The sequence below is a fragment of the Ipomoea triloba genome, chromosome 4 (assembly GCF_003576645.1).
Source record: "Ipomoea triloba cultivar NCNSP0323 chromosome 4, ASM357664v1".
Taxonomy (NCBI): Eukaryota; Viridiplantae; Streptophyta; class Magnoliopsida; order Solanales; family Convolvulaceae; genus Ipomoea; species Ipomoea triloba.
The window spans coordinates 29,076,571-29,102,971 of record NC_044919.1 but is presented as its reverse complement, the minus strand read 5'-3'; the positions used below and the strand labels follow the sequence as shown (position 1 = coordinate 29,102,971).

The 26,401-nt window shown below is 34.8% G+C and overlaps 3 protein-coding genes across 3 annotated transcripts; all 3 read left to right on the top strand.

Annotated features, from left to right (window-relative positions):
- Positions 1-10,996: 10,996 nt before the first annotated feature.
- LOC116016118 (putative E3 ubiquitin-protein ligase RF298) lies at positions 10,997-13,156 on the top strand. Its single transcript, XM_031256282.1, has 3 exons — positions 10,997-11,687; positions 11,775-12,658; positions 12,740-13,156. Exons 1-3 carry the CDS (start codon positions 10,997-10,999, stop codon positions 13,154-13,156), a joined length of 1,992 nt encoding a protein of 663 aa, XP_031112142.1.
- A 672-nt stretch (positions 13,157-13,828) lies between these two features.
- LOC116017084 (receptor-like cytosolic serine/threonine-protein kinase RBK2) lies at positions 13,829-16,335 on the top strand. The gene is made up of 8 exons (XM_031257609.1): positions 13,829-13,956; positions 14,205-14,593; positions 14,684-14,935; positions 15,020-15,174; positions 15,279-15,358; positions 15,445-15,580; positions 15,666-15,815; positions 15,899-16,335. The coding sequence occupies exons 2-8, from the start codon at positions 14,227-14,229 to the stop codon at positions 16,016-16,018; spliced, it is 1,260 nt and encodes a 419-aa protein (XP_031113469.1). The 5' UTR covers positions 13,829-13,956; positions 14,205-14,226; the 3' UTR covers positions 16,019-16,335.
- Positions 16,336-18,484: 2,149 nt separating this feature from the next.
- LOC116017092 (histidine-containing phosphotransfer protein 1-like) lies at positions 18,485-20,888 on the top strand. Its single transcript, XM_031257618.1, has 6 exons — positions 18,485-18,608; positions 18,753-18,883; positions 18,981-19,049; positions 19,294-19,365; positions 20,069-20,141; positions 20,414-20,888. The coding sequence occupies exons 1-6, from the start codon at positions 18,546-18,548 to the stop codon at positions 20,462-20,464; spliced, it is 459 nt and encodes a 152-aa protein (XP_031113478.1). The 5' UTR covers positions 18,485-18,545; the 3' UTR covers positions 20,465-20,888.
- The last annotated feature ends 5,513 nt before the right edge of the window (positions 20,889-26,401 follow it).

Sequence of the window (26,401 nt, the reverse complement as noted above, 5' to 3'; positions counted from 1 at the left end):
TAATCCTTCTTTTCGTTGTAGTCGGTCTCAACATAATGTCTACACTCTTCATTTAAAAAACACTATTTCTTTTTCAATTTACCTTCAACTTTTTCAATAATGGGATGAGTCCATTGACCGACAAGTTCATAAAGCTTTTTTAGCACAAGCAAGCATACAGTATATAGATATGGTCTCAAAATTTAAGGCGAAACGAATTCAATTGGGAGGCCAGCTTGTGTACATGAAGAAACATGACGCATTTGGGAGGCATATGCCTAACCTAAAAGCTAAATCTGAACAACAACGTAAAAATAGGATGAGTGAGGTGACAGGACCTGGCACGGGATGTTCTCGACCTGCCGGAGGATCTAGATCTGCTATTGAGCACTATCACAAATTAGTAATACACTTAACTTAACAATTTATTATTTATATATATTCTTTACAAATTAAGTATCATTTTATTGTTTGTGCTTGTTTAATAGCGAGATGAACTTCAAAAGGAGTCTAATCTATTTGAGTGCTTTGAGCATATACACAAAAACAAGAATGGTGCATTCGTTGATGAAAGGTCAAAGAGAATCGCGGTAAGTATAATATAAAATAGATAAAATTATTATATGCTTTTGTATACTTCTTTTGTTTTGTATATGTTTTTAATTGTAGAAAGAAATACAAGCACGGCATGATGTTGCAATGCAAGAGGCGGAAGGGTCAACTGAGACACCAATTATAAACATGTCACAGCTATATGTGGATGTTGTTGGTGGGGTAAAAAAAACAGCGTATTTATAACTTAGGGACCAAGGCATCCTCGTTTATCAGTGAAAATAGTTCTAGTTCATCTGCTACTTCACAATTTCATCAAGCTGCAATGAAGGAGATGTTGAACCAACAGTTAGAGAGCATGCGAGTTGAGATGGAGGCTAAACTACAAGCTGAAAGAGCTCAAATGCAGGCTCAGATTGCAAGTTTGATGGATGAGTTGCGTTGCAACGGCATGCTATCCACTTCTATGCCACGACCTCCCACTACTGAAGCTGAACATTCTATTAATTCAAATGATGAAAACTTATGAGATGATTAGATTATGTTTTTTAATATATTTGGTACTGTTTCTAATGATGTAATATTATACTGCTATACTTTTGTTATTGTTATTGAGTTATGTAACCTTACACTGCTATACTTTTGTTATCGCTATTGAGTTTGAATGTTTTAATATAGCATATTTTACAATTATATCATTCAAGTACTATATAATAGATTTAATTGCAGGTACGTGATATTAATTAGCGGGTAAATTTTTTTTTACTTTTTATTTTTAAATTTAGCAACGGATATTTCTGTCACTAAGTTCAAGCTAAATGAAATTCAATTCAAATTAAAAAATAAATTAGCGACCATAGTATCGTCGCTACATATAATGACGGACAATAGCGACGAAAAATTCTGACATTAATTATAGCGACGGAAATATCTGTCGCTATTCCTTTGCAAATTTTGTCCAAAAATTGTCGTAGTAAAAACTTGACGGATAATTTGTTAGTATTGCGACGAATTTCCGTCGCTAGATTTAGCGACAGAAATTTCCGTCGTTGTTTCTTCACCAATTTCATCGTCAAATCCGTCGCCAGAAGCATTTAGTGACGGAATGTTTTCGTTTAGTGATGTATAATATATCCATTGCTAATTTAGCGACGGAAAAAAAATTGTCGCAAAATTCTAACGACGCGGATTTGTGACGGACGAATTCCGTCGCTAAATGCATTAGCGACGGATTTTCTTTATTTAGTGATGGAATTTGTCCGTCGCTATTTCCGTGTTTTTTTGTAGTGTTCTGTTCATTTTAAATTTTTAGGTATGCCTAATTTCTACTTTAAGTTTTTGGGTGACAAATTTAGAAAATATATCACATTTTAACTTGCAAAAGGATCATATCTACAACTAGGAAGATAACTAAGGGACCAAATGTATGTAGTCATTTAATCTACAATTGCAGAGATGACTAAATGACCAAATGTATTAATTTTATAATTAAGGGACTAAATTTCAACATATAAAATAATTAAGGAATCAAAATATGATTTTCTAATTACACAAATATTCATGTTGAAAATTGAAACACGAAAATAATGAAAAGAGAAAGTGCAAACATTAAAACAGTTGAGGAGCATCAATGAGTCAAAGTATGATACAAGCACCACGCCATAAAGCAGTGGCTGACCATATTTAACCTTTATTGAAAATTAGCGTTAAAGCAAAGCACATTTTCAAAAAGTGAGTGAATTTTAATTAAATTTGAATGGTATATATATATATATATATATATATATATATATATATATATATAATTTCAGGTGCGGACAATTTTTAAACAATAATCAGTCCCTCAATTGTTCGAAGTGTCACCAATTTAGCCCTTGGTTAATTGCCTTGTCTTTAAACTTTCTTTAGTTTCAAGATTTTGCTTGAATCTTTTTTGGGGAACTTCACACACAACTCTGAATTTACTTTCATATCTCAATTTATATTCTTCGTTAGTATCAATTGCAATGCTAATTATTTCATATTATTTTCACCACGCTTCAAACCCTACAATGGTTGAGATAATTAAAGGTCAAAATGTGTGTATTTTATAATTAAGGGACCAAATTCAACATATAAAATAATTAAGGAACCTAAAGTGTAATTTTCTCTTTGCACAAATATTAATGTTGAAATTAGAAAATAGAAATATGAAATACTGGAAAAAAAAACGTGAAATCCCAAAACAATTGAGTGACAACGAGTAAAAATGCCACGCAAGCCACACGCAATGTCCTGACTGCCATTATATAACATTTGTTGAACATCAATGTTTAAGTAGAAACACATATGCAAAAGAGCAAGTGAACTTAAAATTCTTGGCAATCTACTGTGCAACCTCAAAAAACAGAGACAATCTTGCTACGATTTTTTGCTAAAACAGTGTTTTGTAGGTTTTCATTTTCGTCCGATATTCAACTTTTGCTAGATTTTGCTTGGATTTATTCCGTTGATGTTTGATTATTCTTTATTTCTCTTGGAGATCTATTTGCAGGAGTACCATCTGGTCACTCCACTATTTTCCTTATGCAACTTAGTTCCTCGATCAATTTTTAAACAATCAGTCCCTCAGTTGTTCTAAGTGTCACCAACTCCTCAGTTAAATACCTTGTCTTTAAACATTCATTAGTTTCAAGATTTGCTTGGATATTTTTTCGGGGAACTTCACACACAACTCTGAATTTACTTTCATACCGCAATCTATATTCCTCGTTAGTATCAATTGCAATGCTAATTATTTCATATGATTTTCATCAGACTTCAAACCCAACAATGGTAGAGATAATTAAAGGTCAAAATGTGTTTATTTTTATAATTAAGAGACCAAATTCAACATATAAAATAATTAAGGGACCAAAACTGTAATTTTCTCTTTGCGCAAATGCTCATGTTGAAAGTAGAAAATAGAAATATAAAAAACTGGGGGAAAACGGTGAAACCTCAAAACAATTGAGTGACAACGAGTAAAAAGCCACGCAAGTAGCACATAATGTCTTGACCGCCCTTATATAACCTTGGCAATCTACTGTGCAAGCTCAAAAACGGAGATAATCTTGCTATGATTTTTTGCTAAAATAGTGTTTTGTAGGTTCCCATTTTCGTCCAATATTCAACTTTTTTGAATTGCTAGATTTTACTTCGATTTATCACATTGATGTTTGATTATTCTTTATTTCTCTTGGTGATTTATTTGTAGGAGTACCTTTAGAATTTTGATTCCTTGTGTTATTTTATAATTCTTGCTTTTTGTTTTTAGATCTGACTATATATAAGAAATGTTATTTTATAATTCTTGCTTTTTGTTTTTAGATCTGACTATATATAAGAATTTTTTTCGCGAACTATTTTTCTACTTTTTGTTGTAGAAGACTACTTTTTGGTTCCGCACTTTCATTGAAACACAAAGGTATGATAGTTTTCTTTTTGTTTCTTATATAATTTTTCAAAATTTTTGTTCTACCCAAATTCAATCTTATGTTGCACCCCTTTCTTGTCTAGATGTATAGTGAATGTATATGGTTTTAATTTCTTGGTCATCCGTTGAAATAAAATTGTTTCTTTTTGTAAGAAAGATTTCAAAAAAAAAAAAAAAAAAGATCTTATTTTGTTTTTGTTTTTTTTTTTTTTTTTTTTTGAAATTAGATGTGATTTTGTTAAAAAAAAAAAAAAATTTTGTGGGTGTTTGGTTTATGGGTTTTGAACTTTCCTAATAGATTTAAATCCAATTACTTTGTTTGTTTTACTATTTTTTTTTTTACTTTGAATTGATATTCAAATCACGAAGGAATGAAAAAAGTTATTCTCGTATAAAATCTCACTTTTGTTTCTTGAAAGGAAAAAATCAAACTTCTGGTCCGTCCACTATTTCCCTTATGCAATTTAGTCCCTCGGACAATTTTTAAACAATTAGTCCCTCAATTGTTCTAAGTGTCACCAATTTAACACCTTAGTTAATTATCTTATCTTTAAATTTTCTTTAGTTTCAAGATTTTGCTTGGATCGTTTTTGAGGAACTTCACACACAACTTTGAATTAATTACTTTCATATCTCAATATATATTCCTCGTTAATATCAATTGCAATGCTAATTATTCATATGGTTTTCACCACACTTCAAACCCTACAACAGTAGGGATAATTAAAGGTCAAAATGTGTTTATTTTATAATTAAGGAACCAAATTCAACATATAAAATAATTAAGAAACCTAAAGTGTAATTTTTTCTTTGCACAAATGATCATGTTGAAAGTAGAAAATAGAATTCTAAAAAACTGGGGAAAAAAGGTGAAAATCTTAAAACAATTTAGTGACAACGAGTAAAAATGCCACGCAAGCCGCACGCGATGTCCTGACAGCCCTTATATAACCTTTGTTAAACATCAATGTTAAATTAGAAACACATATGCGTTCATGTTGAAAGTAGAAAATAGAATTATGAAAAATTGGGGGAAAAAAGTGAAAATCTTAAAACAATTTAGTGACAACGAGTAAACATGCCACGCAAGCTGCACGCAATGTCCTGACCGCTCTTATATAACCTTTGTTGAACATCAATGTTAAAGTAGAAACACATATGCAAAAGAGCTAGTGAATTTAAATTATTGGCAATCTACTGTGCAACCTAAAAAAACAGAAACAATCTTGCTACGATTTTTTTGCTAAAACAGTGTTTTGTAGTTCCCATTTTTGTCCAATATTCAACTTTTGCTAGATTTTGCTTTGATTCATCCCATTGATTTTTTATTATTATTTATTTCTCTTGGTGATCTATTTGCAAGAGTACCTTTAGGATTTTGAAATTATTTTAAAATTCTTTTTTTTTATTTAGATCTGACTATATATAAGAATATTTTTGTAAACTCTTTTTTTCTACTTTTTGTTGCAGATCGAAGACTACTTTTTGGTTCTACACTTGCATTTGTTGCAGATCGAAGACTACTTTTTGGTTCTACACTTGCATTAAAACACAAAGGTATGGTGGCCTGGTTTTCTTTGTGTTTCTTATATAATTTTTCAAAATTTTTGTTCTACCCAATAAATTGGATCTTATGTTGCACCCCTTTCTTGTCTAAATGTATAGTGAATGTATGTACTTTGAATTCCTTGGTCATTGGTAGAAATAAAATTGTTTCTTTTTGTATGAGAAAAGATTTGATTTTGTTAAAAATTTTAGGTGGGTATTTGGTTTATGGGTTTTGAACTCTCCTCTAATAGCGTTAAATCTGTTTGTATGGGTTTTGAACTCTCCTCTAATAGCGTTAAATCTGTTTGCCTTGTTTGTTTTACTATTTTTTTTTCACTTTGAATTGAGATTCAAATCATAAAGGAATGAAAAAAGTTATTCTCGTATAAAATCTCACTTTTGTTTCTTGAAGGGAAAAAATCAAACTTTTTGGTCACTCCACTATTTTCCTTATGCAGCTTAGTTCCTCGGTCAATTTTTAAACAATCAGCCCCTCAATAGCTCCAAGTGTCACCAATTTAGCCCCTCATTAGTTAAATACATTGTCTTTAAACATTCATTAGTTTCAAGATTTTGCTTGGATCTTTTCTACGGAACTTCACACACAACTCTGAATTTGCTTTCATACCTCAATCTATATTCCTCGTTAGTATCAATTGCAATTCTAATTATTTCATATGATTTTCACCACACTTCAAACTCTACAACGGTAGAGATAATTAAATGTCAATATGTGTTTATTTTATAATTAAGACACCAAATTCAACATATAAAATAATTAAGGGACCTAAAGTGTAATTTTCTCTATGAACAAATGTTCATATTGAAAGTAGAAAAATAGAAATATGAAAATATAGGGAAAAATATGAAAATCCTAAAATAATTGAGTGACAACAAGTAAAAATGCCACGCAATCAACACGCAATGTCCAGACCGCCCTTATATAACCTTGGCAATTTACTATGCAACATCAGAAATAAAGATAATCTTGCTACGAGTTTTTTGCTAAAACAGTGTTTTTTAGGTTCTCATTTTTGTCCAATATTCAACTTTTTTGCTAGATTTTGCGTTGATTATTTATTCCATTGATGTTTGATTATTCTTTATTTATCTTGGTGATATATTTGCAAGAGTACCTTCTGAATTTTGATTCCTTGTATGGTTATTTTAACATTCATGCCTTTTGTTTTTAGATCCGATTATATATAAGAATTTTTTTTTTGAACTTTTTTTCTACTCTTTGTTGCAGAAGATTACTTTTTTGTTCTACGCTAGCATTGAAACACAAAGGTATGGTAGTTTTCTTTGTGTTTCTTATATAATTTTTCAAATTTTTGTTCTACTCATATTGGATCTTATGTTGCATCTTTCTTATCTAAATGTATAGTAAGTGTTGATGAGCACAAATGATGAGTGTAAGAAGGGTGTAATGTCATTCCGCTGAGGATGGGTGTTATGGCACGAAACTGTGTGAATTACCAGGCACTAGAGTATATGAATTTGTAGAATCCAAGTAACAAAGACTGAATGATGTGGAATAAAAGAAAGCAATTGATTAAGGTGAAAGCTATGTGATAAAGGTATGGGCCAGATTAGGGGATTGTAATCTTCCAAACAACTCAGAATTAGGGAAAGAATAATTAACCAAGGGATATATGGGCAATGCACAAAAGAATTCTACTCAGCTACTTTCGTAATCAATAAGAGAATTAGGCTAAAATTGCCCCACTGTCGTGATGCATCAATTATAACCTTAAACACCTAAGCATTGTAAGCCCCCAAAATTACCTCTACTTTCATAGCAGGAAAATTAGATTGAAATTGGTAAGGCTCGAGGTCTCCATCCAACTTTCGTTGTAATGAATCCCTCTCCTAGACTAGTAATTAATTGTGGCCATCAATCAATAACAAGTAGAAAGAAATCCCCAAATCAACATAAACCCTAGGTAAAAGATTTAATCCCTTTATGCAATTAATTACCAATTGAACATCAAGATTAACAATGGATCCCTAATCCAAACCCATAAACGAACTACTCCCGCATGATGGGAGTAAACAAAACAAAGCAATAATTAATAACCATAAACATTGCAAGAAAGTAATAAAGGAATAAGAGAACTTAACTGATAAAGAACAAATCCAATCTTCAATCTTTGATTCCAATCTTGAAATGAAATAATCTAATGTAAAACTAGTCTAAACTATGCTGGGGGAAAATATAAACTAAAAACTAGGGTTCAGAACTCTGTAAGGGAACCTCCTTTAATTGTAGAGAATATGTCAAATATATAGGAGGTAGATGGGCCTTGGCCCATTAGGCATCTTCCAATTCTTCCAGAACTTGTCCAAAATGTTCCAATATTCTTCCTTTGTTGTTCCTTGTAGATAATTCAGCACTTGGACAATATAACACACAAACAGTTCCCAATTTCACTAGGATACAGAAAATAACCTTCAAAACAACTAGAATAAGGGGTGAATAATTGTACAAAATAGCAGATATCAAGTGTACGCATGTGCTTTGAATTTCTTGGTCATCCGTTGAAATAAAATAATTGTTTCTTTTTGTAAGAGAAAATATCGGATTTTTTTTAAAACTAGATATGATTTTGTTAAAACTTTTCTCTGGGTGTTTGGTGTATGGGTTTTGAACTATCATAATAGATTTAAATCCAATTACTTTGTTTGTTTTACTATTTTTTCCACTTTGAATTGATATTCAAATCATGAATTGAAAAAAGTTATTCTCGTATAAAATCCCATCACTTTTGTTTCTTGAAATGAAAAAATGAAACTTTTGGTCCATCCACTATTTTCCTTATGCAATTTAATCTCTCGGATAATTTTTAAACAATCAATCCCTCAATTGTTCTAAGTATCACCAATTTAGCCCCTTAGTTAATTACCTTATCTTTAAACTATCTTTAGTTTCAAGAATTTGCTTAGATCTTTTTTGGGGAACTCCACGCACAACTCTTAATTTACTTTCATATCTCAATTTATATTCTTTGTTAGTATCAATTGCGATGCTAATTATTTCATATGATTTTCACCACACTTCAAAGTTTAAACCTTACAACGGTAGAGAGATAATTAAAGGTCAAAATGTGTTTATTTTATAATTAAGGGACCAAATTCGACATATAAAATAATTAAGGAATCTAAAGTGTAATTTTCTCTTTGCACAAATGTTCATGTTGAAAGTAGGAAATAGACATATGAAAAACTAGAAAAAAAAATTGTGAAAATCTCAAACAATTGAGTGACAACAAGTAAAAATGTCACGCAAGTCGCACGCAATGTCTTGACCACCCTTATATAACCATTGTTGAACATCAATGTTAAAGCAAAAACACATATGCAAAAGAGTGAGTGAACTTAAATTCTTGGCAATCTACTGTGCAATCTCAAAAATTGAAAAAGAAATAAAATTCCTCCTTATTTTCAAGTTTCACAAATACATTATACATATGGGTGAATTTATTTATTTATTTATAAGTTTCAAACTTGTTTACCCTACAAAATAAAAAATCTATATTACATACGTTACAATTACTAAATATTTAATTCAGATTTCAATAATATTCCAACCAAATTACCCCTCTTTCACTATTTATTGGGTATCTTACCCCTCACTCCTAGACCTACTAGTAAACCTGCTTTCCTAGATAATCTTGCTACATTTTTTTGCTAAAATAGTGCTTTGTAGGTTCCCATTTTCGTCCAATATTCAACGTTTTTGTACCCTACAAAATAAAAAATCTATATTACATACGTTACAATTACTAAATATTTAATTCAGATTTCAATAATATTCCAACCAAATTACCCCTCTTTCTCTATTTATTGTGTATCTTACCCCTCACTCCTAGACCTACTAGTAAACCTGCTTTCCTAGATAATCTTGCTACAATTTTTTGCTAAAATAGTGCTTTGTAGGTTCCATTTTCGTCCAATATTCAACTTTTTTGCTAGATTTGTTTTGATTTATCCCATTGATGTTTGATTATTATCTATTTCTCTTGGTGATCTATTTACAGGAGTACCTTTTGGATTTTGATTCCTTATTTTAAAATTCTTGCTTTTTGTATTTAGATTTGACTATATATATGAATTTTTTTCTACTTTTTGTTGCAGAAGACTACTTTTTGGTTCTGCACTTGGATTAAAACACAAAGGTATGGGGTTTTCCTTTGTGTTTCTTATATAATTTTTCAAATTTTTTGTTCTGTCCAAATTGGACCATATGTTGCACTCCTTTCTTGTCTAAATATATAGTGAATATATGTGTTTTGAATTTCTTGGTCATCGGTTGAAATAAATTAAAATTGTTTCTTTTTGTAAGAGAAAAGATATGATTTTGTTAAAATTTTTCAGTGGGTGTTTGGTTTATGGGTTTTGAACTCTCCTAATAGATTTAAATTCAATTACCTCGTTTGTTTTACTATTTTGAAAATAAAGAAGCTAATTCATTAATCATAAGCTGAAACGTTTACAATAAAGATCGATGAAATGTAATCATAAGCTGAAACGTTTACAATAAAGATCGATGAAATGGTCAAACATTCCTTACAGTCAGACATAGAAACAACTTCCCTAGCATAGAAAACTTGATTCGCAGACTGTTTCACAAATTTGAAGCTGAATTCTTTAAAGGAACTTAAAGCTTCTTTAATGATTTGGTCAAACGTACCGACGACTGACACTGGTTGAATAGTCTTGCAAACCTCCTGAGCATCTATTTCGTTTGTTTTACTATTTTTTTCACTTTGAATTGAGATTCAAATCTTGAAGCAATGAAAAAAGTTATTCTCATATAAAATTTCACTTTTGTTTCTTGGAAAAAAGTTATTCTCATATAAAATTTCACTTTTGTTTCTTGAAAGGAAAAAATCAAACTTTTTGGTCACTCCACTATTTCCCTTATGCAGCTTAGTTCCTCGGTCAATTTTTAAACAATCAGTCCCTCAATTGTTCTAAGTGTCACCAATTTAGCCCCTCAATTAAATACCTTGTCTTTAAGCGTTCATTAGTTTTAAGATTTTGCATGGATCTTTTTTGAGGAACTTCACACACAACTCTAAATTTACTTTCATGTCTATTCCTCAGTCATTAGTATCAATTGCAATGCTAATTATTTCATATGATTTTCACCACACTTTAAACCCTAATCGAGGGTGAAAATCATATGAATTTAATAAGGCAACTAATACTAATGATGCATATGGGTCGCCTATGAAGGGAAATTGGAAACCGTGTAAAATTTAAAAAAAAAATTAAGGAATACATTAATTGTGTACACTACAAAATAAAAATCTATATTACATACGTTACAATTACTAAATATTTAATTCAGATTTCAATAATATTCCAAACCAAATTACCCCTCTTTCTCTATTTATTGTGTATCTTACCATTTGTTGTTGCAATTGCAGCAAAAAACTTGTTTCGAACAAATTAAAAATGGCCGAGGAAAGAGCAAAAGAAGCTGGTGGGGACAGCAAGAATGGTGATAGCAACGATGAGGTTTTTCCCGGTGTGAATGATAGCAAGGGGAAGACGAAGGTGGAGTTTCCATCTTCATCTTCATCTTTATCTTCCACAGAGTTAAGGAGTTGTGATGAGTTGAATGAGAGATCAGACGAGTCCGATGCGAAAGAGGGGCCAGAAGAAACAACACCACTCTCCGAATGGGAAGACCCCATGGCAGTAGAATTAGAGAAGCTCCTAATCCCAAACATAAAGAAAGCCACCCTCACTGCAATGAAGAAAATAGTTGAATGCGGCTTCACAGAGGAGCAAGCTGAGTGGGCTGTGTTGAACAGTGGCAGTTACCAAGGCTATTTTGACATCATATCCAATATTTTTACTGGTGCTTGGGTTGTGCTGACTTGTTCCAACAAGGACGGCCTTGATTTCTCCATTCCATTGTTTGATGGAATAGAAAGCCTAGCAGCTTATATCCTGCTGGAAATGGTGTGTGTGCTTAAAGAGGTGAAGCCATTCCTCAGTGTTGCAGAAGCAATGTGGCTCCTTTTGATATGCGATCTCAACGTGCTTGAGGCTGTGGAACATGGCACTGTGAACACCAATCCAGTCCTGTGCTCCTGCTGCACTTCCAAGCATTCCGAATGCAAAAACGACACCCCAAGAGGTATGTAGCCATTTAGCAATTCGAATATCTATCTCCAATTCATTCTTTCTTACTAATTGCAATCTAAAACTAAAACTTCTGCTGCAGGTAGCAGTAAAGCCATTGTTGTGTCTGCACCTAGAGCTGAGACGAGTGGTGGTGGCAGAAAGGGATTATCAGGGCTTCGCCAGAAGGCACATCGAGCTGGGACGAGTACTAGTAGCAAAGGTGGTAAGAGGAGAGGGGGGTTTATAACCAGTACCAGAATGGCCAGATCAATTGATGTGACTGTGAGCAAGCCACTCATCTCTCAGCCTAGCTCTTCTGGTGTGAAGAAGAACAAAGGTAGTGGAGTTGTTTCTGTTCCTTCATTGCCTGTTATGACCTCCAAGGCTGCTGCAATTGTGAAACAAGAAAGTAAACCAACTGTGAAAGCCTCGGGCTCTTCTGCTGTTCCATCTTCTGTCCATATAAGTGAGAAAGATGAAAGGATAATGACGTTGATGATGCACAAGCAACTTCTGCAGCAGGAGCTAGAAGGCTGGACTGATTGGGCCAGTGTGAAGGTCAGGGAGGCTGCTCAGAAGCTCAGCAAGGAGCAGCCTGAGCTGAGAGAGTTAAGGCAAGAGAGAGAGGAGACTCACAACTTTGAAGCATTAATGGAGGAGAAGGTTAAGCAGAGGCAATCTCAGTTGGAGGGTGAACTGTCTGGTTTTCATGCCCAGATGAGACTGAGTAATTCTGCTGTCCAAAGGCTCGAGGCAGAACGTGCCAAGCTGAAGAAAGGGATTGCAGATTCACTGATGAAAAATATACAGTCTTCTGTAAATCTGAAGGAAACTGTGGAGAGGGAGCAGGAGTTACTGAAACAGTGTCAAACACTGGAGGGTGAGACTAGCTCTCTGCAGGAATATCTCTCAGGTCTGAAGGGTGAATCAGCTAGCTTGCAGGCCCGAATAGACAAAGCTAGAAAGCGTGAAGGGGAGTTTGAGGTATGCTTAGCTTCTTCACAGGGATTATGATAGTTTCCAAATTAGTTGTGTATAATTATTCATGTAACATGGCTATTTCAGGCTCTCCGGCAATATGAAGAGAAGGAGAAGATAAAGAATCTCCAGAAGCTTGAGTCCATAAGGAGTAAAAGAGAACAATGGAAGCGTCAGGTCAAAGCGGAGGAGGATAATTTGAGAGCAATTGCAGAATCCAACAGGCTGCAGTACGAGGAGCGCAAGTGCAAGCTGATTGAAGAAATCTCTGCTCTAAAATTGGCAGCAGCTTCGAGGGACCAGGGAGGTGTCAAACGCGAATGGGAATGCACTATATGCTTGACTAAGGCAACCTCAGTTGCTTTCCTCCCTTGTGCTCATCAGGTTCTGTGCAAAGACTGCAATACGCTTCATGAGAACCAAGGAATGAAGGACTGTCCTTCTTGCAGAACTCCAATCGTGCAGCGAATCCATGCCCGTTTCCCCCCTCGCAGACCACACTGAAGATCGAGCAGTTGAAAGTGATCCAGTTTATATGTTCTGTCTTCATCTCTATTTCCAGACTTTGAAACAAAACCAGTTGTTTGAGTTGCAGGATTTCATATTTTAAACTTGGTTTCATATTTGATGTCTTACCTTATAAATCACTTACAGATTGAGACAGCATGGTATTATGGAAGTTTACTGTGAGGAATTGAAACATTGATTAAAATGTTGGTTGAGTTTGCTAATCCCTTAAGCCATCTATCAGTCACCCCAATCATTACCATTCTGTGTAATCATGGCATCCAAGTTTCCCAGAAATTACTCCAATTACCTCTATCATATTCCAAAAGAGTTTTCAATTTTTCTTTTTTTACTAATACTATGTTGTATTGTCATGGAATTTCTGGGACATGTCACAACCAAATGATAACTACTAAGAAGACAAAGTGGTTTTGCTTGACTGGAAATTGAGCAAAAATGGGGAAAAATTTTATCTTTTTTGGGTTGTAATTTTTGATGTTTTTTTTCTTGGTTGGTGGGGGTAGGGTAAGTTAGGCAGCTTGTAGTTGAAGGAAAAATGACATGCACAGTTTACCTGGCGTGCTCTGAAAGAGAAAGAGGAGGGATTTATGATAGTATACTTAGAATCCAAATTTACCCTTTCCCTTTTTCTATCCCCAGATTGCAGTACTCAAAAAGATGGATAAAAAGGCTGAAATCTCAAGAAATATATATTAATCATTCAAACACAAGGACCACTTCACCTCTGTTTTTTTCTGACAACACCATGCAGGACAATCTGTGATTCAGTGTCAAAGGTATTTGTTTTCTTGTTTTCTGGTGGGGGTTGTTTTTAGTTTTGTGGTCGCCTATTCTGATCTGTATTCTTGAATGTGGTTAGTTTTGTCGTTCTTGTAAGTTGTAAAGGTTCTTTCTTTGAATCCATTTTGATTTCTGGTTCTTTTTATAATGGTTTCTTGGTCAGTACAAGTGTTCCTTGATTAGTTTTTCATCATCTGTTATATGAAAGCTGTTTCTTTGTTCTTGGCCTGGTGAATTTGCCCAGTTTTCCTGTTCTTGGAGTGAAAATGGTGAATGCGAACTCTCCGGATACAGTTCTTGAGGACTACCTGAATGGTTTAGTATCAGAAACAGACACTACAAAGAGCAGCATATTGGAATTCGAATCGGAGAGTTATGAAAAGAGGAATTCAAAATGGGATGGGTTTCTTCAGCTGTTCAGGGATAAATTCAAGAAGAGGCATTTCGGAAGCTTGGATTCCCTGAGTTCTTTGAAAATCTCGAAACGATTTAGCTGCAGCATGAGAGAGGCAGCTTGTGGTTCTGGGCTGTTGCAGAGCCCTATTCTGGAGGGTGGTTTGAGCTATTTCAAGCCTCAGTGGAAGAACTTCAGCCTGTCTGAGATCGAGATCGCCACCAACAATTTTCACCATGGTTAGTAGCACTGTTAATTCCTTTAAAATTTTCAAAAAAACTGCCTTTTATTGCAGGGAGAAACTTATGGATCATCCACATATTCTGCAGAAAACTTAATTGGGAAAGGTGGTTATGCTGAAGTTCACAAAGGGCGCTTGCGCGATGGAAAATTAGTTGCAGTTAAGCGTTTGACTCGAGGATCACCCGAGGAGAGGATAGGGGATTTCTTATCTGAGCTTGGCATAATGGCTCATCTCAACCATCCAAATACTACCAAGTTGATTGGCTATGGAGTTGAAGGTGGATACTACCTTGTTCTCAAGCTGTCTCCTCATGGAAGCTTAGCTTCTATGCTGCATGGTATTCGTTACGTTGCAGCCCTCGATTTCTCCCTTTCGTACTGTCTATTCTTTTTGTCCATTTATCTCTCCACTGTTTTCACAGTCTCGAAGCAGAAACCGGGATGGTATATCAGGTATAAGGTTGCACTAGGCACAGCTAAAGGGCTGCAGTATCTTCACGAGGGCTGTCAACGACGAATCATTCATAGAGATATTAAAGCAGCAAATATATTGCTTATGGAGGACTTTGAGCCTCAGGTACTTACCAGTTTACCATTATCTTTTCCCTTTATGCATTCAAGAATAAGCTTAACTGGGAAATTGAGCCTTAAAGAATGAGTTTTTTTTTTTTTTGCATTCAGATTTGTGATTTTGGGCTTGCGAAGTGGCTCCCGGAGAGATGGACTCACCTGACTGTCCTGAAATTCGATGGCACATTCGGGTCTGCAACACCAGACACATCTCAAATTTCTCATTCTCTGCAATAAGATTACACGTCGCTAAGTCAAAGCGTTACTGTCATTGCAGATATCTTGCACCCGAGTTTCTAATGCATGGTATAGTGAATGAAAAGACCGATGTTTTCGCCTTCGGGGTGCTTCTTTTGGAGCTAATTACCGGGCGTCGAGCGTTGGATTACTCTCAGCAAAGCCTCGTAATGTGGGTATGCATCTCCCCTCGGCTCTCATTGTTTCATTACACTATTATATCAGACACTGCATTTGAAGATAGTTCATTATTTCTGCTAGGCAAAGCCTCTGCTAAAGAAAAAGAGGATTAGGGAACTTGCAGATCCATCACTTGGAGATGACTACAACTTGCTGCAGATGAATCTCATGGTCTTGGCCGCTTCGTTATGCGTGCAGCACTCGTCCATCAAACGCCCCCGAATCAGCCAGGCAAGTTAGCCTAAGAAACTTATTTGAATCTTTAGTTACTGTCATATGTTTATGTTTATGTTCTTGAAGTGCAATGCTTACAGGTTCTGCAACTTCTGAATGGCAACTGCGAAAGCCTAGATTATATCAGAAAAACCCGAAAACCATCCCCCATTAGAAGGGCTGCTACGAAGACCTCTTTCGCGCACAAGGAAAAAACATAGCCTAAACGGTTTTTTGTGCCTCGAAGAACAGATTGTTATTGTGCAGAACTGCAGAATGGTTAAGTCAGCAGAAGCATATGATGATAATGGGAAGGAGGGATGTCTCATTCCTTTGGTGTAAATACTTATTTTTGTTTTTGACCATTTGTTTCCACCAATTTAGTGCCTATATGTTGTCCAACCATGACTATAGCAATAGCCATGGAATGTTGGAAGAAATCTCAATTGTGTTGGTGCTTAGTCTATGTAACATAAAGAACCACTTATTTAGTCCTCCCTGATGCTTTATGAAATAAAGACAAGGCCCATTCAAGCTAGTCCAAGAAAATTTGAGGGGCCAACTCAATATATAATAGATTGTCTCTCACACACACATATATAAAATATACATTGTGAATGATATTTATGTCATTTGAATGCTTATTCCTTTTTAATCATTAAAATCAAACAAACGTTTGTAATAGCTGATAGTTGGACTGCACATATTATATTTATGCTCACACGCCCATACCCCCTCAACGTGTCAACGTGTGGTGGCTCTGATACCAAATTAAAACATGTACTCCATCTCAACTAAAAGCCTAAGTTGATAGTTGGACTGCACATATTATGCTCACAATACCAAACAATGTTGTTAGAGTTACACTACAAAGAATTCTGTAATTTTCGACTACTCAAAAAAGTCAAAAGTTGTCAAAAATATTATTTTTGACTACTTTTTTTTTAATGTTCTTGATATCAGCAAAATCATTTTTCAATATTATCGATTACCCGTTAAAAGTGGTGAGTATTACCAATCATAGACCACATTTCAAGTGGTTGAATAAGTTGAAATTAAAAACAAACCTTGATTTTACATTCGATCACTTTTTAGATGATCGACTAAAAAAGTAATCTATATGAGAATTGATAATTTTTCAACTGTAAGCAGTAAGATATTCCATCTAGATATTGACTTCCTAGATATAATCACCCAATCCCATAGCAAATGATCATCACAAAATCTCATAAACTCTCACCATACATGCTCTACTCTACACCATCATCATATCAACTCTAACACAATCCTTATGCACTATTAAACCTAAACCTGCAATTCAACAATGGGTTTATCTTTTTGAGCAGATAAGTCCACTAAAAGATGATCATCTTCGTCTTCTTCTGCACACTGCAGATATCAGGATAAAGATTCTATATTCTCATAGGCATTATTTTAGAAGCAATAACTAAAGAGAAAGGCACCATGGTAGGCAAAAGTTGAGGTTGACTTGTGTTGATGCAAGTGGAGATTCTTAGTGGTCAACTAAGGTAGACAAAAGTTGGGTACTATGATAAACAAAACGGCTGAGGTGGATTACAATGTCAAAAAGATAACAAACATTAAGGAAAAAGTTGCATTGAGGATTCTCCAACTGCCCATCAAATCTCATTTTAAATTCCAAAAGTCCAACTCACAAAGGGGTGGAGAAAATCTTGCAGCCATGGCCAATTAACAATTTATAAGACGACAATGCTCCATGACAAACCATATAGTTGATACCAATTCTTTTCAATAGATAAATTGTTGAGATTAACAAGAGCAGAAACAATAATAATATAAAAAAAATAAATAAATAAAGAAGGCTACATCCACGAAAGTGAAACTATTCAACTGTGATGGTTGGTGATATAACACCGTAGGAGTAATGTATTATAGACATTACAATGGGCCTAACCAATCAGCTCCCCTATTTCTTATATGAGACAGACTTATATTCTCAATCTGACAAACTCAATATAACTAAAAGAAATTCTTAAAAAACTGTCATTATGTATGGATAACTTAGCTTAATAGACGAGTTTCTAATGAATCATTGACTTATATTATTACAAGTATCTTTACATTAGCAATCAGTTTACCAACTTCACCAAATTAATAAGTTTGTATCTACCAAAAATTTATACTCGTATTTTACTCTATACTTCTTGATATGTTGATTAGTCGTTGATACTCCATATTAAGGAGTAACTCATTTTCTTTTTCTACTTTTTTATTTATCCAATTAATGTAAGTCACATGATAAGAATATAGGACATTAATGGTAGAATTTAAAATTTTCCCTATATTTGATTGTTAGTAGTAGCATTGGTTGTTGGATTAAGGTTGTGCAGATCCAGTTGGCCAAATGTTTTTGTCTTCTTTGCCTTTCTATGGGTTTGGACTGCCCAATCACAACAACAAAAAATAAAAATAAAAATAAAAATTTAATGAAAATTCAACAAATAAAAGAGCTATTGAAGTGAAGGTGTATTTACCATAGTGGCCACTAGTGCTAGTTATCATCCTCCCATTTAAGGGGCTCACAAAGTCACAAACTTTTCAAAGTCAATTCTTTCTTTCCAGCAGTCATTGTCATTTCAAAGTCAATCTCAACTTCTTGTCATCTCATCACCAAACGTACATATATATATATATATATATGCTTCGATTCGGACTGCGAAGTCTGCATAAGTACTAAAACCATAACCTAAGCTAAGCAAATCAGCCATGGAAGTTGTAGGACAGCTGCAGAAACAGTTTGTAGCGTACATGGCTTCCCTGTATCGCGAGGTCAGTGCCTAGCTCGACTCTGCAACAGTTCCAAGATTCTATTTTTCATAATTTTTCAGCATTTTAGTGATGTGGGTTTTTTGTGTTAAAGGGTTTCTGATTCTGGGTTGGTGTTGTTCCCCTGTTTTGAACCAAAAAAATTAGGGCTTTTTGGATGATCAGTTTCTGCAGCTTCAGAAACTGCAAGATCAGAGCAACCCAGATTTTGTGGTTGAAGTGGTTTCGCTTTTCTTTGAGGATTCTGAGAAGCTTATCAATAATATGGCCAATGCCTTGTGAGAATCACTTCTGCCCTTTAATTTCTCTTGAATATTTCTTTTTCTGCCTTGTTAAAATGGGTATTTTGAGTTTAATAAGTCTGTTTTTTTACAGCCAGCAACAAGTTGTAGATTTTAAGCAGGTTGATGCTCATGTCCATCAGCTCAAAGGTAGCAGTTCCAGGTACATATCCTTGGACTATTTGTCTTCGATTGTTAATCATTTGCTGTTTATGGTACTTTTTGTCTGAGATTTCTTCAGCTGGTTAGTAGTCATATGAAGTTGGGATTAATTAATTGATGCTAATATCAATCTCCAACTATCCCTTGCTGGTGGCTTGAGTAGATCTAAATGGAATATTTAGTAATGAAGTTAATAATACTTTATGTAAACTGCTGTTTTGAACTATTTCATTGGTTTTCCTCAGCATAGGTGCACAAAGAGTAAAGAAAGCTTGTGTTTCTTTCAGAAACCATTGCGAGGAGAGGAGCCTTGACGGGTGAATTTTGCTTAAGCTCTTAACTTATTCATTTCCTTCTTTAATGCTTGTAAGCTTTAGGGGTATTAGGAGAAAACAGCATGAATCAAATTGACTGCCAAGTTCTTATTACTGTCAAGTGGCATAGTAGCTTTGAGTTATCTTGGGTTAATAATGAACCCTGCATCCTTTAGCAATGGACACTATACTGAGTCAGTATGTACAAGTACAGGGCCATTTAGTTGTTAGGTCTTCTCTGGCACATTTACGGTTCTGCATACTAGTACCACAAGTGGAGCTCGTGTTAGAATGAATATATGTGGATTCTTCATTCTTGCATTTCATGGGAAGAACGAGTACGATATATGCTAAGTAAATGGATCCTAAGTTTGCAGTTGCTTAAGATTGTCAAAGGCATATGCTTTTAACATTTTCCTCTCAATGATGCTTGGTCTAATTGTGACTTTTGCATGATACATTTTTGGTTTTTTTTTTTTTTTTGAAAGATGACTTATTAAGTGAATATATGTCATGACTTTTTGTAACAACGGAGTAACATTAGCGGTGCAGAGTTTGGAATAGCCCCTTGTACCTTCACAAATCACAAACATTGTTAATTGCTTGAACATGACATGCCTGCCTAAAGTAAACATGTTGTGATAGGGACTCTGGACTCTTAATATGTTATGTGGTGCTTTAATATGTACTAATACTTTTTGTGCAGATGCGTGAGATGTCTGCAAGTTCTGAAAAACGAATATTTTCTTGTCAAAAACAAGCTCGAAACATTGATAAGAGTACGTACTATTTCAAGAATCATAACCTTACATTCTTGCTTATCAAATGCATGAATAATTATCTTATATATTTGCTAGGGGTAATTTTCGTGGCAAAAGAAGTGCGTTATATTGCTTATTCGATATTCTGGATTTCCATATTTCATCTTGTATAGTTTTATATGATTTCGGGAAAGCTGGAACTAAACTTTTGACGAGACTCTCTGAATTTCCATATTGCACTCAGAAATTGTGTTATTTCCTTCCAACTTTATTCTTGTGTTAAATTGCAGCTTGAACACCAAATCTTGGCTGCTGGTGGCACAATACCATTGTTGTCTTGAAACCTTATTTTGGGACACCACCAAGATTTTCTATATGCTACGACTGTTAGCTAGGCTATGATAGATCGCAGAAGCACATCCAAGGGAATACCAGGTCTTGTCATCCGTCGTTCCCTCGAATTTAGTTTGTTAGTATTGAACTTAATACCAATTTTAGCTCTCAACATTGTGATATGTTATGAGTCCATATATGGCTCCATGCTATATATATGTGTGCGCACACGAGCGTGTAGTGAGAGCTTTTATGTTTGTTTTGTAATTGGATATGAGGAACTATTAATGTTGGTTATGCATGATGTTTATATTAGTAGTGCAATTATATTAAAGTGTGATGAAGCTGCCTTTGCTATGGAATATAATAAATAAAGTTGTGGGTCCGGGTGGCATGGCCCGCTTGAGTCGACAAAATTCAACTTTTTTTTCACTCGAAGTGTGTTCCTACTTCCTAAGTTTCTCATCATTAGCACTACATGTTTAAGTGAAGCATGGATAGATATTTGATTTGAAAGTAACAATTGGTGTATGAAATGATGTTGAAGCCTTTATTAGTTATACACTTTGAGATATTTGGTATAATTTGTCTCTAATTGTACACTGTTTACTGTGTTTGATTAGAGCCAATCTTGGATTTTTTAAAGCAGAATTTTGTACTTTTAGTTGTCGTGTCCCACTTTTCTTAACAGCAAGAACATATGTATATGTTTGTCACATTTTTGCTTTGTGTTTTTGTCCAACTTTGTCTCTCCAAAGCAATTAAGAGAAAAGATGTAAAAATTACAATAAAATCTAATAAGTTTGAACTCAAACTTTTTAAAGGGTCTCTTGCTATTTTAGAAATTAGTGAATGAGATAAATTGTAGGATGCCTCTTAAGTAATCTCAAACTTTTATACACTAGTACCCGCAACAAGGCTAAATTCATACTTCTTTTTTGGTCCTCAATAAGATTTACTATACATATATTAATAAATTTAGTACGAGTAACTGTGGCCAAGCGGCTTTATTCAGTTCAAAAGTCATCAAATACTAATAAATTTAAAGGCAAATTGTCAATCCTTAGCGCATCTATACTAATGATTTTTGTGGGGCCCATTGTGAGTTTGGGTGATAGAGAAGAAGGAGAGAGAGTGTCTTTTTACTTCTTGCAAGTGATTGGTTTTTATGGGCCCAAGAAGAGAGGAGGGAAAAAAAAAAAAAGGAGTGGTGCTCTGCATGTTTCGCGCACTTCAGCGCTCAGTCGGGCCGCCGGCCTGGCACGTTAGATGCTACTTTTTTTTTCTTTTCCTTAGAAAACAACCTTTTTTTCTTTTTTCTTTTTTCTTTTTCTCTCACGCTCCTCTCTCTCTCCCTCTCTCCCTCTCTCCTAGTGTCATCTAAAAAATCATGTAAAAATTCAGCTGATATAGATGCTCTTAGAGTCATTCAATTAGTATAATAACTTTTTTTATGAGCATGTCTCAACTGATCGTTTCAATTTCAAGACAACTTTCTTATAGTTTGAATAATGTGTCACTAGGTCTCATTAAAAATTGATCATTTATATTTGATCGATACAATGGTTAATTTTTTGATGAACATGTCTCAATTTCAAAACAACTTTCTTATAGCTCAAATAATATGTGAATGTGAACTCTGTAAAAATCGATGATTTATATTCAATAAGTATAATAGTTAATTTTTTGATAAACATGTCTAAACCCATATTTAATTTTAATTTCGAGATAAGTCTCTTATAACACATAATGTGCAAATGAAATCTCAGCAAAATTAAAATTGCTCTTTCATAAGTTTCATTGTAGAACACTAACGGACTAACGTGACATGAAGGCTTAGAGGACCGACCAATTTATGTCAGCCGACTCGTCCCATGAATGTTATTATTGCTCTATTATGCGATAGCAATGTGACATTAGAACCACTGCACATTAATTGTTAATAATAATTGAACGAAGCAAGAATCCCATTGATGTGACGGCGCATACACTCCCCTTCCAATTTCATGTAAGTTATACCAAATGTTATCAAATGCTATGCGTTCATTAATTATTTTATCTTATCACCTACTGCCATAATTTCTGCCATCTAATGCCAACAAACCCTGTCGTTTTCTTGCTGTTTTCTTGCGTTGAATGTTGATCACCCACTGCAATGCAACACCCAAATGCACATGTAAGTTATACATCCCATAAGAGCAAGTGTTTATGCTTTTTGGTGGTTTGTCAAATAATTGATATTCAAGGATAAGATATTGAGTTATTGATAATTGCATAATTGTTCATATTTGTATCCCATATTTACTCCATGCTTAGTTTTATTTTGCTTATGAAGTGTCACAATGATGTTCAAAATGATCCTTATTATGTCCATTTGATCAATTAGGCACAATTCATCATCTTTGAATAGAAGTAAAGGATTTTGGAGCATTTTGGAGGCATTTGGAATCAATGACAGCCAACTATGAAGCTATGGAGATGGATGCAACACTCCTAAAGAAGCCTAAGAGTGATATTTTCAATGGTGTTGGTCATTTGGGCAAACCAAAACAAAAAAGAAGCAAAAGATCAAGGTGTTGCAATTCTCGCACTGCACGTCGACGTCTTAGTGATTGGGTCATATCTCGGGCTAGAAATGTTCAAATGAAGTGATTCTTGAGCCATTGAAAAGCCAAATTGAAGGGATACAACTTTGTTGAAGACCACAAAGGCTAATGAAATGGTTTTGGAGGTGAAACATAGCCTAGAGTCAGAGAAATTGCACAGAATTCTGCTTGCAAGAGGTACACGACCATGTCCTTGGCCGTGTCAACCAGGGCATTGCACACTATTTTTGGTCGATTTTGGACGCGACTGTGTCACCCACCCCAGTTCATATTTAAGCTCGTTTTGAGCACTTTCAACTTGGTTTTGACCCATGGTTGAACTCTAGACACTCTCATTCACTTCATTTCATATTTTTAGGATAGATTAGGCTTAGATTTATGTTCTTTAACACTTTTGAAGCTTCTAATCTTGGATTATTTGAAGCTTGGATTCTAACATTTCAAGATTCCATCATCCAATTTCAATAGAGAAGCTTTCTTTCCTTTAATCTCTTTGTTTTGCAAAATTTATGATTATTACTTGTGCTTTTTTGTTTGATGGGTAAATACGCATAACAGACTAATCCGTATAGTCGGTATGTCAAGAAGTCACACAACCGGTCTGTCATAGCCATCAACCCGACAGGAATAAATCACTTGTGATCAACCGGTCTGCTTGTACCGATAGGCCTTGTGCCAAAATGCTCTCGGATCACCTTTGAAATCGTCCCAACAGAAAGCCACCCAACCGATCTACCGTAGGATGACCGATCGGTCAACAAGGTGACGCAACCTGCAAAAACCTAACTTATACAACAAGTAAGGCAGTCCAACTTGTGCCTGCGGGGCGGTGATTGACAACTTGCAGCTCTGCAACCTCAACCACTCAACCTACGCGTAGCCTATAGAGTGACTGCCTGACCAAGCCAACAAGAAGATGTCACGTCAAGCCACTTGCAGTTGGTGCGTTAAATGCGTAGACCAACTTGGTTAGTATAAATAGGAGGGTATCCCCCTCACTTCTCATCTGCATTTGATTGTAACAATTACTACTCACCACTTGTAATCTCCACCCTGCAACATCAATCTACATCGCGGTCTACACACCGTGTAACCATTTGATTGCAACTTGCGCTCCGTAATAGCAACCTGCTCACCCTGTAATAGCAGCATGCTCACCCCGCAATTGCAACATGCACTATTCTAGCAACCTGCTTGTAACCACTTACCACTTGGAATACCACTCAGCCTCGAACTACCCGGTCGCCCTACGGTAAACCGACCTGTTGACCTACGAGTACTCTCCCACTAATTCACAAACATACGTATTCATAGTGTAATCGTAACCCCCGATTCCATTTACGCTATCAGTGTTCTTTATGCTATTTAATCATGAGTAGTTAGTTTTTGGACTTGAGTTAGGGTTGTATTATCTATCTTGATGCTTAATTTGTGATTATCGCAAAAAAGGAAAGAACTCTAACCTAGGGTTTATGTGTTTGTGAAGGTTTTGTGTTTATATCTTGTTAATATTTGATGTACACATTCATTGGCATGTATTTGGAAAATTCATTGCCTTAACGAGAGTTGGGTGATGAATTCGAGCTACCCCTTGCAAAAACCCGATTTTTCCTATGAAAATGAGGGAAATTGGGGGTTTAAGATGTTGTGTGTGCTTGATGGGCTTGGAATTGATACACCATGAGAGTTGGGCAATTTCTTGTTCTAATTCTTGTTTATTTGCTCACGGAAGTGACTTTAGACTAGGATACCTATGTGCATTCCCTATTGACTCCGTTTACTTGCTCACCCTAACCCCATACGTTGTTAAAGCATCTAGATGATAATGCCCCTACCATGAGTCTTATTTCTTTATTTTGTATCTATCTCTTGTCCATATGTATTTGTTCTACCTTGTATTCATTTGATTAGCTTCTTGTTGATCTCCTTATGCTAATGCCTAGCTTTGTAATTGCATATTGCGTGTCATAACCCCCAATCCCCTAAGAATGACATTTCACACCCGTACACTCACCATCACTCATTTTTGCTACATCAATTATAATATGGTCTAATTAGTTCAATAATTCTAATAATAGGCTTGAGAATAAGCTTTTTAAAGGATTGACTTGAGATCAACTAATTGTGAAATGTGAAATGTGAAATATCTCGGTAGGCTCAAATTGACCTATAAGAGACTGCTTAGCAAACTAATTTAATGCTCGCAATACTAAAGAGAAGAGATAAGCCGCCAAAGGCCTTGTGGTCAAGCGGCATAGTTGTGGCCCTCCCAAGTGAGAGATCATTGGCTCGTTGTGTTTCAGTAGGTTGAAAAAGTATGTATGAACAGATACTACGTACATTGTAACAGAGTCAATAGTATAAGCCCATAAACTTTATGGAGTAAAAGTGAAGAAGTAGGGAAAATGATCAAATAAACTCCTAAACTTTACCGAAAAAGTCAATTAGACCCTTAAATTTTTAAAAATTAAACACACAAACATGTTATTTTAGAGCAATGAAAACTCACAAACCTGTTGATGACCATTAATTGCATATCAACTAGGGTTCTAGCCAGTTCTAGTGAACCTTCTGCAATCCATATCAAATATCAATGTCGGTCGCATTTGGAGAAGGCAGCCATTGTTGGAGAAAGCGACCAACTTGGTCGCCTTCTCCAAACACAACCGGCGATTGTAAAATAATTTTCAGTCGCTGGTATTTGATACTCCCTCTGTCCCATTTTACCTGTCTTATTTACTATTCATTGGTCAAGCCAACTATTTCTTCTTTGCTTATTTTCTTTAGTAATTTTTTATTATTTTTAAATTTAATTTTTTGTGTTTAATAGTACTTTTAATGTAGTTTCTAAATATATAAATTTTATATATTAATGCTAAACTTAATATTATGAAAAATTGGATTAAAAATTACTTCAGTCAAGCCTCGTTAAACGAACCAGACAACTATTTTGGGACGGATGTAGTATGAATTATTGCAAGAATTCGGTTGGACGTTTGCGGGAGGTTCGCTGGAACCCTAGTTAACCTGCTCTTACAGGTCACCAACAAGTTTGTGGATTTCATTTCTCCAAAATAACATGTTTGTAGGTTCAATATTGCAACTTAGGTTGAGAAAGTAATTATGAAAAGATACTGCATTGTAACAGAGTCAGTAGTATTAAAAAAAAGTACATAATTAACTTCTTAGGTAAAATTTAGGGGCTTATTTGACTATTTTCGCTTTTTATTACTTAACCATATAAATTCAACTAAGCTCAATAGACATACTAAACCATATAATGAGTTCTAATACATATACTTCGAAATCTCAAATTTTACTTTCTCACTTTTATTCTTT

Coding starts and splice junctions, on each gene's coding strand:
- LOC116016118 (XM_031256282.1), top strand. CDS start 10,997: ATGGCCGAGGAAAGAGCAAAAGAAGCTGGTGGGGACAGCAAGAATGGT. Junction 11,688..11,774: donor CAAAAACGACACCCCAAGAG/GTATGTAGCCAT, acceptor CTTCTGCTGCAG/GTAGCAGTAAAGCCATTGTT. Junction 12,659..12,739: donor AGCGTGAAGGGGAGTTTGAG/GTATGCTTAGCT, acceptor TGGCTATTTCAG/GCTCTCCGGCAATATGAAGA.
- LOC116017092 (XM_031257618.1), top strand. CDS start 18,546: ATGGAAGTTGTAGGACAGCTGCAGAAACAGTTTGTAGCGTACATGGCT. Junction 18,884..18,980: donor AATAATATGGCCAATGCCTT/GTGAGAATCACT, acceptor GTTTTTTTACAG/CCAGCAACAAGTTGTAGATT. Junction 20,142..20,413: donor AGCTCGAAACATTGATAAGA/GTACGTACTATT, acceptor GTTAAATTGCAG/CTTGAACACCAAATCTTGGC.
- LOC116017084 (XM_031257609.1), top strand. CDS start 14,227: ATGGTGAATGCGAACTCTCCGGATACAGTTCTTGAGGACTACCTGAAT. Junction 14,936..15,019: donor CTTAGCTTCTATGCTGCATG/GTATTCGTTACG, acceptor CTGTTTTCACAG/TCTCGAAGCAGAAACCGGGA. Junction 15,581..15,665: donor AGCAAAGCCTCGTAATGTGG/GTATGCATCTCC, acceptor TATTTCTGCTAG/GCAAAGCCTCTGCTAAAGAA.